This window comes from Hirundo rustica, chromosome 6, assembly GCF_015227805.2.
Source record: "Hirundo rustica isolate bHirRus1 chromosome 6, bHirRus1.pri.v3, whole genome shotgun sequence".
Taxonomy (NCBI): domain Eukaryota; kingdom Metazoa; phylum Chordata; class Aves; order Passeriformes; family Hirundinidae; genus Hirundo; species Hirundo rustica.
In genome coordinates this window covers 2753074-2772825 of record NC_053455.1, presented here as the reverse complement: position 1 = coordinate 2772825, position 19752 = coordinate 2753074, and the positions used below count along the sequence as shown (strand labels likewise).

At 46.8% G+C, this 19752-nt stretch overlaps 1 protein-coding gene across 3 annotated transcripts in view; it reads left to right on the top strand.

Annotated features, from left to right (window-relative positions):
* DDHD1 (DDHD domain containing 1) overlaps positions 1-19752 on the top strand; it is a 67901-nt gene that overhangs the window by 25851 nt on the left and 22298 nt on the right. For all 3 annotated transcript variants that reach the window (XM_040067552.2, XM_040067551.2, XM_040067550.2), the window contains 4 exons: positions 1941-2069; positions 3761-3908; positions 15364-15470; positions 15782-15888. In XM_040067552.2, the coding sequence (XP_039923486.1) occupies positions 1941-2069; positions 3761-3908; positions 15364-15470; positions 15782-15888 (491 nt within the window). The remainder of the gene's footprint in view (positions 1-1940; positions 2070-3760; positions 3909-15363; positions 15471-15781; positions 15889-19752) is intronic.

Sequence of the window (19752 nt, the reverse complement as noted above, 5' to 3'; positions counted from 1 at the left end):
TGAGCACCCCCAGCTCTCTGCTGCTGACATTTCTTTGGATGCAGCCTGGGACACGTCCGGGCTGCAGACACACGTGGCTGGGTCGCGTTGATCTCCTCATCCACCAGCACCCCCAAATCCTTCTCCTTGGGGCTGCTCTCAATCCCTTCTCCCTCCAGCCTGGATTTGTGCTTGGGATTGCCCTGAGCCAGGTGCAGGACCTCGCACTTGGCCCTGCTGAGCTTCATTTGAAGTGCTTTGGTGCTTCTACAACATCTTGGAGCTGATGTAGATACTCCTTCAATGTCCACGTTCAGGAGGAGCAGCCTAAAATGAGGAATTTCTTCTTCCCAAGTGGGAGTAATTAATGCAGGGAAAAGCTACTTGTTCCTTTATGTTCCTTCCACTAGAGAGGCTGGACTCGATTCCAGAAGGAATTTGAGGATCACTCCTCCACAAACTGCTTTTTTTTCCAGTGGTAATAAGATTCAGCCACATCTCTTCCTTTCTTTTTTTTTTTTTGGACATTGAACACAACACCCTCCAAAGGCATCCAACCTCCATCCCTCCTCTGCCAGCTTCCCCAGGATCATTGCTCTGAGAGGGATTTTGCAGAATGCAGATGGAACAATTCCTGAAGACCTCCTGGACAGACCATTTCTGCCCTTCAAAGTCAGGCTTGTTTCTTTCCTCTTCTTGCTCTGTCAGTGTGAAACAACGATGTAATTCCAGTTATTTCGGTGAATCGCCTGTTTTCCACAACACAAGGGCTAATGCTGTCTCGATCCCCGTGTTCCTTACAGATTTCGTTTAGTTTTTCATCAGTCTATGTCAAGTCTGTCTGCTTTGGCCAAGAAACAGAGAATATTGCAGGAGAGAGGTCACAACAACTGGCTGAGCGTGGCTGGTTTGTGCCACAGCAGAGCAAAAATCGGAAATTTTGATGGCTCGGGCTTTCTCAGAATATTTTTAGAAGAGTATAAAAAAATCCATTTGGGTGGTTCAAGGAGGAGACAGGTTAGAGCTCTGCTTGCTATGGAAAAAACAACCCCAAAACAGCACTTCTGGGTGTTTTCCATGCCTTTGGACTTTCCAGCAAGAGCAGTGACGGATAAATCACCATTTCCTTGGTCGCAGGGCTATTGCTGTTGTCAGCTCTCCAAACGCCGCGCACCCCGCGTCCGGCGAGACCGCAGCAGCGGGTTTTGGTGAAATCCAGATTACTGTGACTCAGCCGTGGCACTGCTTGGCTCCTGCGAGCTCCAGGCATCACAACGTGCCTGTTGTTTAATCCTGACAGTCAGGCTGTGTGTCAGGAGGTCGGGCCGGAGCTCGATCGGTTCCAAATCTGGAAAAACACAATCAACGCACGGGGAGAAAAAAAAAGCAAAAAAAAAAAAACCAACAAAAAAACCCCCAACCGCCGGAGCTCTTAGTGGCTTTTGAAAGAGCTGAATTCTGTTCTGTGCCAGAAATTGCTCATTCAGAGCCTCGTTTCCAGCTCTGAGATATTTCTGAAGGGGAAGAGATGCAACGGAGCCTTGTAGCGAGGGAGCCTTGAGAGGCTCTGTGTTAGAGCAGGGCAGCTCTCATGGGAGAGAGGGCTGAAATTCCACTTTTTTTTAGGGGTGAAAATACCTGGGGCAGCCACCTGCTCATCACGCCCACCTCTAGTATTTCAGGATCCACTACCCTGCCCCCTTTAAGGGAAGATTTTGGGTACTTCAAAAGGAGGGTGGGAGGGGAATGAGGTGAAGGCTCCTCAGAGGCGCTCTTCAAACTCCTGCTCAGATCAAACCCAGCTGTAAAATTCCCTCAAGGTAAGAAATAACACGAATTTAGGCATAGTGGGGCTCTAGATTTTAACCTGTGTGTAAATCACCCTTCTCTCTCTGTGTCTCTTTTTTTTTTCTCCCCTCCTCTTCCCCACCTAAATTCGCCGTTGTTCCTTTTTGCTGCAGCTATCCATAGCCTGAAGCTGAGCCGCAACCATGTGGACTGGCACAGCGTGGATGAGGTGTATCTGTACAGCGACGCCACCACTTCCAAAATTGCAAGGACTGTCACACAGAAGTTGGGCTTTTCCAAAGGTAAATATCTCCCAGGCTTTGTGAGGAATGTTGTAAATGCCAGCATTTGATGTTTTGTTGCTTGAACTCCAAAAGGATGTTCCAAGTTTTGATGTGAGTAGCCGGCTTTGGCCATTGCATTTTTTTTGCTTTGTATGGGTATTCGGAGTCCTTAGCTTGTGTAAATAATTGTGACTAGATGTGACTATTTTAAAAATGTTGCTCTGTTTGCATTGCGTATTTGATTTATTATATTTTAATTTTGTCCCGTGTTTTGATGGGTTTGGATGCAGCAGTTAGCACTACATAACAAATACATGAAAATACTACAGTGGCAGAGTCCAAAAGCTACTGTAAAATTGGAATTGTTCCTGTAATAATAAAAGTATTACAGTTCCTTTTGCAACCTTAATTTTACTGCTGGGCACTTACATGTTGTGATGCATTCCTAAAACACATGACCCTACCTTCCCACCTCCATCCAGCCTTTTCTTTCTGTTCATGAAACAGAGGGATGAACCGACAGGAAAGGGCATTCTGACAGAAATTATTTCCAGTAGGAATTCAGGCTCGTTTAAGCTCAGACCTCCCAGTCAGACAGGCAGCAAAGCTGAGGTGGTTGGAAGAGAGGGTGGTGTCCCTCGAGGAAAAAGCAGATTATTGCCAGCTTAGAAAATAGGAATTTGTCCTGCGCAGGACAAGAACCTACACATCTGCCCTGTAATTAATGCCCTCTTACCCCCCAGGACTCCTGGGTGAACACTTAATTAATGTTTCCTAAAAAAAAACCAACCCCAATATCATTCAGCGCTTCAGTTGCAGAAGAAATGAAGTAATTTATCCAGAATGCCATTGGGATAATGTGTAATAAATAAGATCTGTCCCAAACGATTTGTGGGGGGGAAAAAATATCAAAGAGGAGCTCAACTTGGTGAACAAAACCTGGCTGGGGTAAAAAATGCCCTTAGTGGGTTTGGGGTGTTTTCCTCCTCTTTAAAACCAAAATAAGTTGTTAATTCCAGTTTTTGAGGGCAGAGCTGGTGCCTGGTGTGGTCCCCTGCGTGTCACTAGAGGGGGATGGAGGCACGTTGTGCCCATGGGTTTGGCAGCACAGCAGGGAGAAAATGCCCACATTTACCCTGGGAAACTGATTTTGAGTTTGGCCACCGAGCTGGAGGACGAGGAGGGGAAATTTCAGGTTGGACCAGCTCAAAATAAAGCAAGTTTTCCCTATCAAAATGGTAAATTTTAAAGTTTTTCAACCAGCTCTCTTAACGGGGGTGGATGAAGTGACGACATTTAATCACTGATGTGGCCAGGTCATTTCCATGATCCTTCCATGCTGTGGGAGTAAGGTGGAGACAGAAGGAATTTCATTGATTGAGACACCCAGGAGAAAGGGTCTGTGTTATAAAAATGGGCGCACACTTACACAGCTGTTTCCTGAAGAGTTATTGTTCTTCAAAACAGACCTGGAATGAATTCCCTTTGCAGTGGAAATGCCTATTGGTATCACCTGGCTGCTCAAATCTTACAGGGGTTTAAAAGTGCCTGTATTTAAAAATAGATGCTAATCCTTTCATTTCATGGTTCCGTATTATATAATCTGATTTTCAACGTGCTGGCCCGGGAAAAGCCAAGCTTCTGTCAGCAGATGGGAGCCCTGCACTTGGCAGAACCTCACTGATGGTGGGATAATGTTCTTTCTGCAGCTTCAAGTAGTGGCACAAGGCTACATAGAGGCTATGTAGAAGAAGCCACCTTAGAAGACAAGCCACCCCAGACTAGTCACATTGTGTTTGTTGTGCATGGGATTGGGCAGAAAATGGACCAAGGAAGGATCATCAAAAACACAGCCATGTGAGTGCCTTGGAATGTTTGAAGCGGCCTTAATGCGAGGCTGTTGTTGTGAGCGACAGCAGAGCCTTTGGTTTGGGACGAGTCTTTCCCTGTTTTCCTTCTCCTCCTCTTCTGCTGACTCATTAACCTTTTGTGTTGTGGGTGCAGTATTTTTTATGTTAATTGGGATGTAGGCACTTAGGGAGAGCAGCTGTGAGCCAGGAGAGCAAAGATTTGTCCTGATTTGTGACTTTTGGGGAGCTGCTCAAGAGCACCAGGGGAGCTTCAGCTTGGACATCGGGAGGAATTTCTCCATGGAAAGGGTTGTTAAGCATTGGAAGGGGCTGCCCAGGGAGGTTTGGAGTCCCCACCTTTGGAGGTGTCCGAGGAATTCCTGGATGTGGCACTGAGTGCCCTGGGCTGGGGATAAGGTGGGGATCGGCCACAGCTTGGTCTCATTGACCTTGGAGGTCTTTTCCAGCCTGAAGTGCACATCATGTTTTGATTTAGAATGCCAAACAAAGTACAAAAGCCATTGACTTTTTAGTTGCAGTAGGTGACAAAGAAGAAAACAGCCCCTGTCTTCCTGCTCTTAGGGAAGAACGTAGAAGAGAGCTTTTGAAAGAATCAAAAGAGATTCGAATTTGCAGAGCTGAATGCGAACAAAACAATTCAGTGCCATATATTCGGCTGGTTCTGGAACAGGTCTGGGGAGAAACAAAAAAGGAATGTTGTGCTAAAAGATTTCACTTTGGAAGTTAAGGGTGAAAAAGAAAGCACCTCAAATCAAAAAATAACCAGAGAAAAAGCATGAAGTTAAATCAGGCATCACCTTCACATCTTGTTTTGTTTGCCTTCAGCAATGCAGTCATACCTGTCAATCAGCCAAAGACCAAAGTTTGGGTTTTGCTAAAGCCTAGAGAGCAGAAGCCTAAAGGATTCTGTGTGAAATTCTGGGTCCTGTGGCTTTGCTGAGCAGGGAGAGGTTTCTCATTTGGTCGGAATCGAGGGGAATGTTGTTCCTGAGTGGTGCCTGGGTGAATTAAGTGCCTCACAACTGGGAAGTAACTGAGCAGGACATTTTTTGAGTAAGTGGTATGGGGAAGTTAATTTTGGAGTGGAATCTCTCGGTGCTGGTTGGTGGGGTAAGTGGGCAAGCAAACTGCATCCTGTAAAAGCGGGGGAATGGGGAATGCTGTCATTCCTAACAGGGCAGAAGCCCCTCAGGGATGAAGCAGAATGTGTGCAGAAAAGCAGAATGTGACCAGAAGGCTGTGAAATCTCTTCACTGAACGTCTTTTGTGAAGAGGGGTTTGTGAACAGCTCTTGGGAATGATGTTTTCCCAGAGCTGCTCCATTCCTGGCAGTGCTCAAGGCCAGGTTGGAGTCCTGCCCATGAGTGGCATCCTGGCTCATGCCAGGGCTTGGAGCTTCATGGTCTTTAGATCCTTTCCAACCCAGAGCAACCTGTGATTTTATGCACCCGAAAAGATGTTTTTTCTTAGGAAAACTATAAAGTCCTAATGACAGCTGTGTTGGTGACGAGGTGGCATTGAGGAACCCCTCATTAGCTGAAAGAGGAGGCTGAAAAGGTGTTAATTAGAGACCTGGATGGTTCAGGAGGTGTGTCCCAAATAGCTCCAGGTTCCGTCAGCGCTGACAGGAGCACTACAAACCCAGCGGCTCCTGTGAGAAGAGCTGGGATTTTGTGCTGGGAGCTTTGTCACCCTCCCTTTGCCTCCAAAGTTGTCGGGGCTTTCCCCGTTTTCCAGGTGGTTTCAGAGTCTTTTTCCCCCCTGCACAGCTCTGAGCCAAACCGAAGGAAGAGACGGAGTCTTCAGGTTTAGATTTTTCAATGTTGCATACTTTGTTTATTGTTTCTTATCTTACAATTTTCTCAGTTCAACAAGATCTTTGCAGCTGCATGGACTCCTCACGTCTCCCCCTGAGCTGGGCTGTCCTTTTCTTTTATACTAATTACTACGTATTTCTTATTTACTATTTCTCACCAATGTCTATCACTATTATAAAAAGGTCATCTCTACTCTGACCCAGTCCTCACTAACTACTTTGTGCCAAGGTCACTGCAGAAATGGAGTGAGGGAAGGAGAATGAAGAAGAAGGAGACAACGCCCCAAATTCTCCATCTTGTCCCATTCACTTCAATGCTAGGAATCTAAAATCACTGGTTTTTCACCCTGTGATAAGCTAAACTACTATTTTTTCACACTCCTGTGGCCTGTAAACCCTCTCTCAGTGTAGGAAGTTTTTCCCATGGGCTGAGATCAAAGCCAGTGTCTCTCTGGGCTCTGGGCTGGGGTCCCAGACCCCCCTGCCCAGGTCCCTGACCCTCCAGGGCAGCCAAAGGAATGCCCTGGACTCCAGCACAGAGTGACGCTCTAGGTCAGTGCCTGTGCGCTCTGTGCCATCGTGTCATCAGCCTCTTGTGTCCCCACAGCTCTTTGTGCCAGGGTAAACCTTCTGATGTCACTTGTGTGTCATTTGTCACCTCAGAGCGCCAACCTGCGGCTCCCCAGCCCCTTCCCTGCCGCTTCACCGCTGTTATTCACGTTGTTGTTGAAGAGCCAGCAGTCCAAAGCAGAGAGAAAAACCATCCACAGCCCTTGGTTCAATGTTAGTCAGCAAAATAAACGTAAAAAATTCTATTTTTGTGGGGTGGAACGACACTGGGAATGCTGATAGCCTCGGTATAAGCTGCTGTTTTTAACAGTGAGCAGAAATAAAACTTCAGCCATGGAATGATTAAATGTTTTTGCTTTATCTTTTTCCCTCCTCCGTTTTCCATAGATAGGGGGGTTCCATGGGTGGATTAACTTCAGCTCAGGTCACAGTGCAGAGGTGTTCATTCCATAAGTCCTGCTCTAATTGGCAGCCCAACACATGAAATATTTCCTCCAAAAAAGGGACACAAGACTTTATGAGCTTCAGTAAATCTCACTCATATCCTCAAGAACTGCCAGACAGCATTGCACAGCCTTTTAAAATGCTAATTATTGGCATAAATGTGTGCATTCTGTGCGAAATTTGCAAATTAAAGCATCATTTTAGATTGAAGGATTTTTTTTTTTCTTTTTCTTTCCCCCCTTTTTTTTTCCTTTTTTCTTTTTGGTTTTTTTTTTTTTTTTTTTTAAACAAATAACGACTTAAAACCTATCAGTGAGGAACATCCCATATGTTCCAGGGAGAGATTTCAGAAGGAATGTCTGCCAAGCTCTCACAGGCCGTACTGGCGCTTTCTGTCAGCACCTTCAGCCATGATATTTGTGTGGTGTTTGGTGTTTGGGGGTGGTTTTTTTAACACTCTTTTCCAGTAGCGACACGGTGGTGCTTTTTGATAAAGAACATAAACAAGGAAAAGTGGTTTTTTTTTCACCGTTCACACTTTGAAATCGCAGCTGAGAAGATGTCAGTGGGTTTTGTTGGGTTTTTTTTTTTTTTGCCTTTTAAATGGACATTTTTTAGCAGGAAACCTGTAGCTGGAGGCCAGCAGAGCTCATCTGCCACGCTTGTGCCCTCAGGTTGCCACCTTGAGGAGAAGCTGGTGGAGCTGGCACGATGCTGCTGCATCCCTGGGCAGATCCTGCTGCTTACAGAGGTGAAAACAGAGCCCTCGTCCAGCGAAATTCCGAATGATCCCCGCTAATTTCGCTAAGGACCGGAGCTCAGCCTCCTCGTTCGGGTGGCTGGGGGCTGTGGTTGCAGGGTGCCCTGTGAGTGGGTGAATGGCAAAGATGCATCTTCCTGGATGCTCGGATGAGCGGGCCTGTGGTGGATGTGGCATCATTTTGTTTCTTCCCTGTGTAGTTAAACACATTTATTATCTAAATGCAGCACGGCAGCTGGTGCAACAAGCTGCTCCTGTCAGCTCTGATACTCACTGGGAGCTCGTCTGGGAAGAGGCAGTCCCTCCTCCAGGCTGGAACATGAGCAGGATAACGTGCTCTGAGCTGTGCTGGTACCACAGGGATGGTTCTTTAAGGGACAAGGCTTTGGAGTCTGTATTTCTGCCCAATTTAAACCGAGGTATTAAGGCAGGATGTGCTTAATTGGAGGGGGTTTTATTTGCCATCAGGTGCAGAATCCTGGAATTCCTGGGTTTGTGAGAAGGCAGAGTGCTAGCTTTAAAATAAATCTCTTTGGGGTGTCTTTTTTACTGTCCTCACTCACATATTGTTATTTGGGATGTATTTCTCTCATGGAAGTTCCTCTCTGGCTTTGTTGACTGTGAGGGTGAATGGGAAGGAGAGATGTTGTTACACGTACAGAGTACAGTTTAGAATCACAGGATGGTTTGGGTTGGAAGGGAGCTTAAAACTCATCTCATTCCTTGGGCAGGAACAACTTCCACTGTCCCAGGGTGCTCCAAGCCCTGTCCAGCCTGGCCTTGGACGCTGCCAGGGGTCCAGGGGCAGCCACAGCTTCTCTGGGCACCCTGTGCCAGGGCCTGCCCACCCTCCCAGGGAGCAATTCCTGATTCCCAATCTCCCATCCATCCCTGCCCTCTGGCAGTGGGAGCCATTCCCTGTGTGCTGTCCCTCCATCCCTTGTCCCCAGTCCCTCTCCAGCTCTCCTGAAGATTCCCTTTATGACATTTATGTCACCCCAGAGCCTTCCCTTCTCCAGGCTGAGCAATCCCAGCTCTCCCAGCCTTTCCTCAGAGGAGAGGTTCTCCTTCCTTTGGTCATCTTGGTGGCCTCCTCTGGACATCTAGGAATGTTACTCTCCACGTTCCCAGCCTCCTTTTCCAAGCTCCTGTTGTTTCACCTGGCCCAGGTGAAGGTCAGACCTTTCACCCGCCTTAGGCAGGGTTCAGACCTTTAGGCTGGACTAAATTTCGTCAGCTCCTGAGCTTGGGGGATGAGTGAAGGGACTCTCCGGTGCTTTCCCATGACAGCTGCAGTGTTGTGTCACTTCTGGGCTGCTCTCAGCCTGAAGCTGGGCTCTGCCTCTGGCTGAATCTCCTGTTTGGATTCCAAAATCACGTTTGTCTGTGCTGCTGTTCATAGCACAGCAATTGCTGCCTGCACCAGCATCTTGTCCTAATCACCAATTACATTTTTATTGCAAGTCCCATTAGAAAGCATTTTAATTGTGGATTATCATTAGGATAATTACTTTGGGATAGCTATTTTGGTACATTTCCATTGATGTGCAAGCCCGGGCAGAGCCTCTCAGAAGCCTTTCACTGCATTAATGTGTGCTGCTGGAAATCTCAAATGAAGATTTTTCCTGTAAAACCTTTCCTATAAATTTAGCTCTTCAGGTATTTGGTAGCTTTACGTTCCATTTAAATGCTTGGAAATGCCTTAAATACATTTTAGATGCTTGTTTTTCGTCCTTTGGTGCAGGTATTAATCCCGAATTAAGCACCCAGATGGTTAATATTGGCTTACAGGTTTCGACTTGAGCTTGTCTTGCAAGAGGAGTTCAGGCCAAGAGGTAAAAGGTGATGGTTAGGGCACGAAATGCTTTTGGACCAGCTTGTTTTGTGAGTATTTATTACCTAACACATGGCAGCGTGTTGCACTGGAGCTGTAGCAGCCTGTTCAGGGTTTGGGTGTATCCCCAGGGCCGTTCCCGTTCCCTCCATCCCTTGTTTCTGCCCTTTCCCTGCCTTCGCCATCTCAGCTGTGAGCTGGGTCACTCCAGCTGGTCTGAAAATGTGGGATTCCAGCAGGAAGATGGGAGTGAGCGGTGTGGATTTGGGAGAGGGAGTGCCTGCAGTGCTCTGTGCCAGCCCTTTGGGAAGAGAGCCTGGAGCACCTGGATGTCCCAGGATTGTCCCAGGATCCTGTGATGGACCAACAAAACGGCCTCAGCCCCTCTGATGGTGCAAAATCCCGTTATTCTTCAAAAGGATCGAGTGTGGATCCCAGTCATGCTTCCTTTGTTTGCATCCCAGGGTTTCCATCTCCCCTCTGAAGCAGGGTGTGTGTGTGAGTGTGTCTCACGGAGCAGCAATTTTCACAGCAGTTTTCACAGCAGTTTTCTGAGAGCAGCAGAGGCAGCGCGCGACCCGCGTCTTGCGGTTGCTCTCCGGAATCCGCCCGTGGCGAGGCTGGAGTTGGCATTTCCGCAGCTCAAGCTTTGGGAAGCTGCCACCCTGCCCATTTCCTCATCTCTCAGCACATCTCCCTCGTTCTTACTCGTGGCCGCTGCCCTCACTTCAGCTCAGCAAACTGAGCCCAAGCCAGCCCTAAATTTCCTCAATCAAGTGCTGTTATTTCCTCCGACTGAGGGAACTCCAGGGGAGTGAGTGAGAGCGGTTGGAGAGTGATTTAGGACATCATTCACCATCTCCGTGACCAAAATCCAGGAATGGATCCACAGGGCTTTGCAGGGAGTGGCGAGAGTTGAGGTTTTATTCAGGGAACATCCCATTGCCCTGTCTCTCAGAATCAGGGTGATGGGACGAGGGGTTATGACTTCGAGCTGGCACAAAGGGCAGGTTTAGGTGAAATAGTAGGAATGAATTCCTCAGTGTGGGGATGGTGAGGCCCTGGAGCTGAAGAGGAGGTTGTCCAAGTGGCTGCCCCATCCCTGGAGTGTCCAAAACCAGGGTTTGAAGCAACCTGGGAATGTCCCTGTCCATGGCAGGGTGTGGAACTGGATGAGTTTAAAGGTCCCTTCCAACCCAAACCATCCTGCGAGTCAGTGATTTTATGAAATCAAGAGTTCACATTAAGTAGTTGGCTCCTTTAAGGCTTTAATTCAAGACCTTTCCCTATTTCTCTCTCATGGATCATCTGACAGAAGAGAGTCTGCAAAGATAACTTGGAATTAAAATGAGTGGTTGCTTCCAGCTTTCAGGCATTTTGCTCTGTTAACATCAGCACCGTTCTGCAAAATTTGGGAAGCAGCTGAAGCTAATCCATCTTTTTGATCTGAGTTTGCAACTGCCCCTTTTTTAATGGAGTACTTGTAAATCCTACACAAAACCAGCAGCGTGAGATTAAAAAAAAAAAAAAAAAAAAACCAACCCACAGTAATAATTCTAAATGTGTTAACATATCTCTGGAATCGGCTCACTTAAGGAAGGATGTATATCTGTGAGAATATGGGTTTGTTATTTATTCTTTTAATCAGGGAAAGGCAGCCAGGCACATTTTGTTCATGGTGAAATGAATAAAATTCAGGCCGTTACTTCTTGCATGGAAAACAGCAATATGTCAGAATTCTTTCTAAGGTGTGCATGAGTGGGGGTTGGTTTTTTTTCCCTTAGAAAAACCATAAATTAGAGTTGTTTCTTTGTGTTTCAATGCATGGCTTCAAGTAATTGTTGCTCTGGGGTCAGTATTTCAGCGTGCATTTCTATCAGGTGAATTCTCTGCCTGTTTAGATGAGGATTTATGGCTTCAGTTGGTGTTAATTTAACAAGTGAACAGAGGGATTTGCCACCTAATAAAACTTAAAGAAGAAATCTATTTTTAAGAGCCAGAAGAGGGGGAAAAAACCAATAATAACCCCATCTTCGCAGCAGAACAGATAAGCAGGTGTGTGAGCTGGGGGTTTGCATGTGGCTGTAGCTGCACTGCCTGGAAATTGCACCCAATTTTCTGCAGGGTTTGTGCTGATCAGAATCCGTGGGGGATGTGGATGGGGCTGGGTTGCACTGGGAATTTCGATGATTCCCGTGAGCAGGAGATGGATGTGCCGTTGCTGCTGGGAGAGGATGAGAGGATGAGTGCAGCTCTGACACCCGTGAGGTGGCAGGGGACAAAAATGGGTTAGAGCTGAGCTTTGGTGCACTTGTGCCAGGATGAGTTTTAAAGTCCCTAAGGAAGAAACGTGCAGAGCTGGGGTTTGGCTTTCTCTCGGATCTGAGTGATTCTGTTTGTTCTGGATCATTCCAGCAGCAGAGAAAAGGCTCCAGGAAGAGCTCAGAGTCCCTAAAGGGGCTCCAGGAGAGCTGGAGAGGGACTGGGGACAAGGGATGGAGGGACAGCACACAGGGAATGGCTTCCAGAGGGCAGGGATGGATGGGAGATTGGGAATTGAGAATTCCTGGCTGGGCTGGAATTCCCAGAGCAGCTGTGGCTGCCCCTGGATCCCTGGAAGTGTCCCAGGCCGGGCAGGACATTGGAGCGCCCTGGGATGGTGGAAGGTGTCGCTGCCCATGGCAGGGGGTTGGAACTGGGTGATTTTTTAAAAGTCCCTTCCAAATCCAACCCTTTTGTGATGTCACACGTTCAGGACCATTGTGCTGGAGGCAGGACCACGGCTGGACAACCTCAGTTTCCCTGGGGTGAAGCCACATCTGAGTAAAATCCAGCTTTACATTTCCAAAGTTCTGGATGAGGACACGAAGCCAGCACAGTTTTTAGGAGGGGAGAGCTGAAGCTTTTCCACAGAATTGCAAGGCCACGTTATTTTCTCCAAACTCCTGTCTCTTGCTCTGACTTTTATTTAAAAAAAACTTCCCTGAGACAGTTTTTGAACAGCTTTAATAAGAACCTTTCAAGCAGCAGAAAGCTCTGCAGTTGTTGTGTTTAAAGATGGAAAGGTTTAGGGATGTGTAATAGCTGTTCCTCCACAATATTTCCAGCTGCTTCTGGTGTATAAATGATGTGGGTGTTTTTTCCTGCTCTAATAGGACCAGGTTATTTCCCATTTCCTTCACTTCTCGTAGTTGTTGCTGTGTAAAATTCTGTGCTTTGTTCATGCAGCATTTCTGGGCTTTTTTTTCTAAGCTGAGCAGCTTTAATCTGCTGCCTGGCTAATTTCCTCCTAAAATTTAACTGTTTCTCAAGTTCGTCTTTGCTGGTGTCAAGCTTTTAACCCCAGCCTGCAGCTGCAGTGGGATGGGGAGGAGAGCTGGGAAAAGGGGTTGAGATGAGAACCATTTAATAAATTAAAAAAATATATAGTAATGATGATGATGATGGAAAAATCCAAAAATAAGTCTGAGTCCCCTCTCCTGGCCGTGTTCCCCCCCCCGGCTCCTTGTGCAGCTCCTCGTTGGCAGAGCATGGGACACTGAGAAAGTCCCTGATTCAGGGTCAGCACAACCGAAACGACCAAAATATCCAAATTATTCTCATCCTAAATCCGAACCGTGCCGTGCCAGCTCCCTGGGAAGGAAATGAACTTCACCCCAGGCAAAACCACCTCCTTCGTGCAGGGAAAGTGAAGCTGACTTGGCAGTGCCAAGGAGTTGTGGGCGCTTCCAAAGACCTCCTTTGTTTCGCTCACTCGGGAGTGTTCATTTATTCGTTGGAATTTCATCTCCTTTAGAATCCAGAGTTTTCCCTGCTGATCTTGGAGTCTCCCACGTCCTGTTGTGTGTGGGGGGGTGGCAGGGAGGGTTTTGTGCTTGGGCAAGGATGGGTCAGCTCAGGCCTTAAATCAGCCCTGATTTCAGCACATCCTCTTGCTGATTTATTCTTTTTCCCCCCTTGGCATGGGAAGGATATTTTGCTTTATTGAAAAGTTTGCCATCTCCTTGGGCAAGAATCCAGGAGATTAGGAGTGCAATCACACCGGGCTTTAAAAATAGAGATGCTGAGCAGTTGCATTTCTTGGCTGTTTGCACAGGCCTGCAGTATCTGCTTTGGAAAAAAAGGATGTAAAGGATGCTACTTCCCTTTCCCTATTTTTTTTTCTCCCTTTTCCCCCTTTTTCCTTTTCCTGCTTTTTTTCCTTTTCCCCTTTTCTCCTTTCCCTGCTTTTTTCCCCTTCCCCCTTTTTTCCTTCTCCCCTTTTCTTGCCCCTTTTTTCCTCACCTTTCCCTTTTTCCCTTCTCCTTTCCTCCCCTTTTATATCCTTTCCTTGCTTTTTTCCTTTTCCCCTTTTTTCCTTTCCCTGCTTTTTTTTCCCTTCCCCCATTTTTCCCTTTCCCTTTTTTCTCCCCCCTTTTTTTTACTTTCTCTTTTTTCCTTTCACCCCCTTTTTTCCTTTTCTCTCCTTTTTCCCTTCCCCTTTTTATTCCTTTCTCCTTTTTTTTTTTCCCCCCTTTCCCCAACTTTTCTTTCCCCCATTTCATTTCCCTTCCCCCTTTTTTTTTCCTCCCCATTCCTCCTTTTTTTCCTTTTCTTTCAGCAGAAAATAAGTGTCAGTGATGGAAAAGCATTTTCACTGCCTCTCTCAAAAACGTGGTACGTGAATAATCTGCTTTTTTAGTAGCATAATGAACTTTTTCCTGGAGGGAGGAAGAAAAAAAAAAAAAAAATGAAACATGAGAGAGAGGAAGAGATAATTGTAGAAAATGTTTTAGGTTTTTTTGGTTTTTTTTTTCCTAAATACCTCTTCCTACCCCATCCTTAAGTGATTTATCCTGAGCTGTCTCATTTCTCCTGAAGAGCAGAGGAGCATTAATACATCCAAGGAAAGTGCCTCAGCTCAGGGATTAAACTCACTAAAAAGCATTTGTGCAGGTGGAAGATTAATGTCGTCGTGCCTTGGGTTGTAGAATTAACTCAAAGGGGGTTGCTTTGAAAATAGGGGGGGAAAAAACGCATTGAAAGACTGAAATAAATAAAAAAAACTTGATGCTTGGAACTGGGAACCAAGTGCTGGAAACCCAGCACTGGGGTTGGGCTTGGTTTTTTGTGCTCATCTTCAAAAATGGGAATGCAGTTGGGGCCAGGATTCAGGTGAAGGAAAGAAAGGAAAATAAAACACTTCCTCGCTTTGGGTGCTGAGTGCCATTGGTAGAATGCCTGGATATTTAATATTTTGTCTGATTTCACGCTGGTTTTTCTTTTTTTAGTGATGGGCTTTCCACACAACACAAATAAAGTCCCGTTTTTAAAAGAATGTGACGTATCATTATTCCCATTTTCCCCCAAGTCTCAGAGAGGGTCAGAGATGCTTTGGGGTTGAGGCATTTCAACTTTTTCTCATCCCTTGAGAGAGGTGCAGCAGTGTTCATGTTCAGATATGCTGTTAAAATGAAAAGTCTTTTAAAAGCCTCTCCATCTGCTCCTGCAAGTTAAAACACTCGTAAACTGATCCTGTTTCTCACTCTTGGAGCTCTCAAGCCTTCCAATTCAGTATGTGAAATTAAAATAAAATTCTGCTCTTTCAAAAGCCATATTTTTAAGGGTTTTCTTTGTGCTTAAAGGCACTGATTTGTGTTCCTTCTATGCTGATCAAGTGGTTGATTCCAGTGGATTCTGGATTTCAAAGCAGAGGTGAAATTCTTAATTTTCCCGTTTCTGATTTTCTAATTGTTTTCTCATTTTCTAATCCTTACCTTTGACATTCAGCCCCCAAGCCACCAGAATTAACAGATGCCTTTGAATTGAGTTTAGGTGGATTATGTTAAGCCCGTACTGTGATACATTCAGACTCCTTTGAGCATTCCACGCACAGAATTCGTTCATTATTTGAGGGTTTCAGTGTTTCATAATAAAAGCTTGAAATTGAGGGAATTACATGTTTTAGTAGGGATGGAAAAGCAGTAATTCAGGAAACGTGTAGTCTTTACAGGAAAACGTTGATTTCTCTTTTGTAGGATGCGAGACACCGTGAGGAAAGTGGAAGAGAAGTATTTTTCCAACCTTGCGACACACGTGGAATTCCTTCCGGTGGAGTGGAGATCAAAGCTGACCCTCGATGGAGGTACAGGACTCGGTTCTTTGGCTGCTCCAGCAGCTGCAGGCTGCAGAATTCTCCCCAGAACTTCCATCTGCGCACTCTGCTTGTGCCAGGCTCGGATTTTTGTTTGTACAACTTGGAACATTTCCATCCCTGGCAGTGTCCAAGGTTGGATGAAGCTCGGAGCAGCCTGGGATGGTGGAAGGGCAGAGGGGTGGAACTGAATGATCTTTAGGTTCCCTTCCAACCCAAACCGTTCCATGATTCTATTTTACCATTCTCCTGGGTGTAATTTAAGTCTCCTTTTGGTTTTTTGGTTTTTTTTTTTTCCCCAGACACTGTGGACTCCATAACCCCGGATAAAGTGCGGGGTTTACGGGATATGCTCAACAGCAGCGCCATGGACATCATGTACTACACCAGCCCCCTTTACAGGGACGAGGTCAGTGTGGAAAACGTGCTTTTATGTTCATTTCACTAGAGCAGGGCACAGAGAAGGAAAAAAAAATCTGGATTTGGGAATGCCAGGGAAGTTCCCTTCTAAGGAAAACCTGAGTAAAGGGTATTAACGCTTTGTAGGTCACGATGACCCACAGCAGTCAGAGTTTTAAGAGTGAGAGGAGAGGAAAGACAGCAAAAAGTACAACCCATGTCATTTATTTGGAGCAGATATATCTAAAATGGTTCTGCATCAACAGCTGGGAAACAGGAAGGGGTTTAATGTGGCTCTTCTTGATTTCTGCATATTTAGGGCAATGGGAGGCCGTAGAGCTGAGGTTGTTTTTTACCTCTGACAAGGTCCATGGATATTTGTCACTTCATTTTTGCCGTTCCTGAAGACAGATGGGATGGCAGCACGAGCAAACGTGCCCGAGCCGGTGTGAATGCATTTGTGTGCACTTGCCTTGCAGGAAATCAAAATGATCCCCAGTTCCTCGGTTTATTAGGGGCCTGTTTATATCCTGGATGCTCCCATCCTACCCTGACCCATCTGTGTAGCTGAGTGACCCCATTCATCAGAGGAGAAAAAAGCCAGGGACACGATCCTAAATTACAGTGGCCCATAAATGATGATAATATCCATCATTTAATGAATAAATGATTGTAACCTGAATAAAAACGTGGACAGTGCTTCACCCCAGTAGCATCCCTTGTGTATCACACTGGGGCTGGTTTAGGATTAATTTCTGTAGGAATTGGAGCTTTTCTCTGTGTTGGCTGTGTCCTGTATGGAGTAGTGTTAACCCTTTTGCAGCCATGGTTAGACTGGGGCACGGTGAGGCTTTTGAGTCTTACCCTGGGTGTTTGATGCCAGCTTTCGGTCGAGTTAGACTGGCAACACCATTTTCAGACTGAAATCTGTGCCTCTCTTCCTGCTCAGTAAGGCAGAATTCATCAATCAGGGCTCTCCACTGTCTCTCAGGTTTTCCCTGTCTGTTGTGCACCTGAAGCCATCCAATGAACTCCCGTGGCAAGCGATGGAAATTTCTCTGGCAGCTTGCAAACAGATATTTTTAAACCGCTTCAGAGGCTTGGCATGCCTGTGGAACATCTTACGGGAAATGGGTTAGCGAGTAAAGTTCAGGTGTGCTGGCCAGCAGCGCGTGAAAATTTAATTCATTGCTCGCTAGAAGTGCAGTTTTACAGGTTTCTCACCGTGCCCTGGGTGTGAGGACTGGCACAGAAGGAGCGTGCTTAGATCTGATCACCAAATACTACATTGGTTTCTTTCATCAGATCGAATTAATTCCCTTGAAATGTTTGCAGCAATGCACACAAGTCTTCCTTATCCCGTTTTATTTCCTTGTGACCTAACTTTGCAGAGTTTTAATTTCAGGTGGAGCATTCTTTCTGGGTGGTTTTCCCACCTTCGGTGTGTTTTTCTCCTTGCAGCTCAGGAATGAGCCTTGTCTTTGAGGATTCACATGGCCACACATTGCTCAGAATTAATGCCCCTGCTCAGTTCTTTGTGTACTCCGGGCATTTCCACCCAGAAATCCTCAAAGGATCTCAAAAGGAGCTTATTAAACTCCCCTTTTCCCCTGGGAAATAAATTGAGGGATGTGGTGAGCTCAGCCTGGAGAGGGCTGAAGCTGGCATTCAGCTGATGGCTCTCAGCTGCCACAGAATCCCAGAATGGTTTGGGTGGGAAGGGATCTCAAAATCCGTCCAATTCCACCCCTGCCATGGCAGGGACACCTTCCACCATCCCAGGCTGCTCCAAGCCCGGTCCAAGCTGGCCTTGGACACTTCCAGGGATCCAGAGACAGCCACAGCTTCTCTGGGAATTCCATCCCAGCCAGGAATTCCCAATTCCCAATCTCCCATCCATCGCTGCCCTCTGGCACTGGAAGCCATTCCCTGTGTCCTGTCCTTCCATCCCTTGTCCCCAGTCCCTCTCCAGCTCTCCTGGAGCCCCTTTAGGGACTCTGAGCTCTCCCTGGAGCCTTCTCCTCTCCAGGGGAACATTCCCAGCTCTCCCAGCCTGGCTCCAGAGGAGCTCCAGCCCTTGGAGCAGCTCCATATCCTCCTCTGGACTCTCTCCAGCAGCTTCTTCTGCTGCTGGGGACCCCAGGGCTGGCAGAGCATTCCAGCTGGGCTCTGCTGTGCCCAGGGCAGAGAATCCTTCCCCTCCCTGCAGTGCCAGGGCTTTTTGGGCTGCGAGCACCCAGGGCACAATGCTTGGATGGGAATTTGCCTTCCCCTTTCAAGGGTTTTCCCCACACAGAAATATCACAGCTGCTTCTTTCAAGCTCCTGGCCACTCTTCAGGGAGCTCCTTAAGGGGTTTGCAGGTGGCAGCTCCTCTCTCCAGCCTGGTCCTGTCGGTGTCGCAGGAGAGCCCAGAGCTGTCCCAGGGGCACTGGATTGCTCACCTGAGCCCTCCCAGAGCGTGGGGGGTGACCCCCTCTCTGATTTCAGCTCTTGTTTCTTCTCCAGTGTGGCAGGAGAATATCCAAAAGGTGCCTCTGACTTGTGGCATGTGATGTGACACCAGGCAGGCATTAATAATTCAGCACAGTCTGGTCTCAGACTGCAGCCAGCAGCTTCAGCTGGGGTGTTTTTGTGGGAGAGGACAGTGCTGCATCCTCCTCGGTACCAAATCCCTCTTTAAACATTACCCAGATGTAAAGAAAAAGCAATAAATTGGTACTCTGATGCACCCAGGCCTCTTTCTAAATGAACATTTCACATTCTGCCCCTGACCTTGCTGGTCCATCTGTGGTAACGTAATCTCGGGGTTTAGTGTCCTTTGTGTCACATCTGTGTCACTGTAGCTTCATATTTCTATAATAATAAATGCTTGCAACACGGATATGAAAGGCTAATTGTTGCATGGTAAATCCAGAGTTGTCACCTTCCTCAGACTGTCAAGTGCCTTTTTTTTTTTTTTTTCTTTTTTTTTCACTCATCTTCCCTGTACTTACTTGCAGGCTAATTGTAATGCTGTAAACTATTGATACATGTCTTGGCAGAAAACGCCTTTAGTGCGGGATAAATATCATTTACATCCGTCATCCCAGGATTTCTGAGGGTTTAGTGCAAATATTGCGCTATAAAAGTGGAGAAACTTCAGTGTCCGCCTTAGGATCATGGAATAGTTTATGTTGGAAGGGCCACTGAGGATAATCTCATTCCAATCCCTGCCATGGGCAGGGACATCTTCCACTAGAACACGTTGCTCAGTGTCCTGACCTTGGAATGGCTTCGTGGGTTTGCTCTTGTACACATATTTAAAAGGAGAATTAATGACTAACCTCTTGAAATTTGGGGCAAGTATTAACTTTTCCCAGAGCTTTCATCCCTCTTGGGTTGTTTTGCAACGGAAATCCCATTCTCTTGTGCTCTCCTTTCAGCTGCTCCAGGTGTGTTTGAAAACAAGATGGGAAGCAGGATATTTTAAGCTGAGCCTATTTCAGGGCTGGTTTTGCATATCCTGTTGCACCTAATAGTGAAGGAGCTGCCTGGCAGCGCTTCCGTGGCCGGTTTAATTAGTTTGATTGCCCTTGAACGTGTTCTCAGCTTTATAAAGCGATTGCTTACTGGCTGTGCCTGAACCTGAACTTCACCTGGAGCACAGAAATGGGTCAGAGCTTTTCAACAGCAAGAGGGGTCCTGGGAGAGAGACTCAGGCAGATCCCCGGATCCTTTTTCTGTCTCATCCCTAAGAGACAGAGCCCTCCCCGCCCGTTCCCGCAGCCAGGGCTCCTTCTGGCCTCTCATCTGTTGTTGTGACACCCCTCTGGCACCCATCGGCGATTCCATCAGGGAACGGGACAACTGTCGTCTCCTTGGGGGTCAGCAGC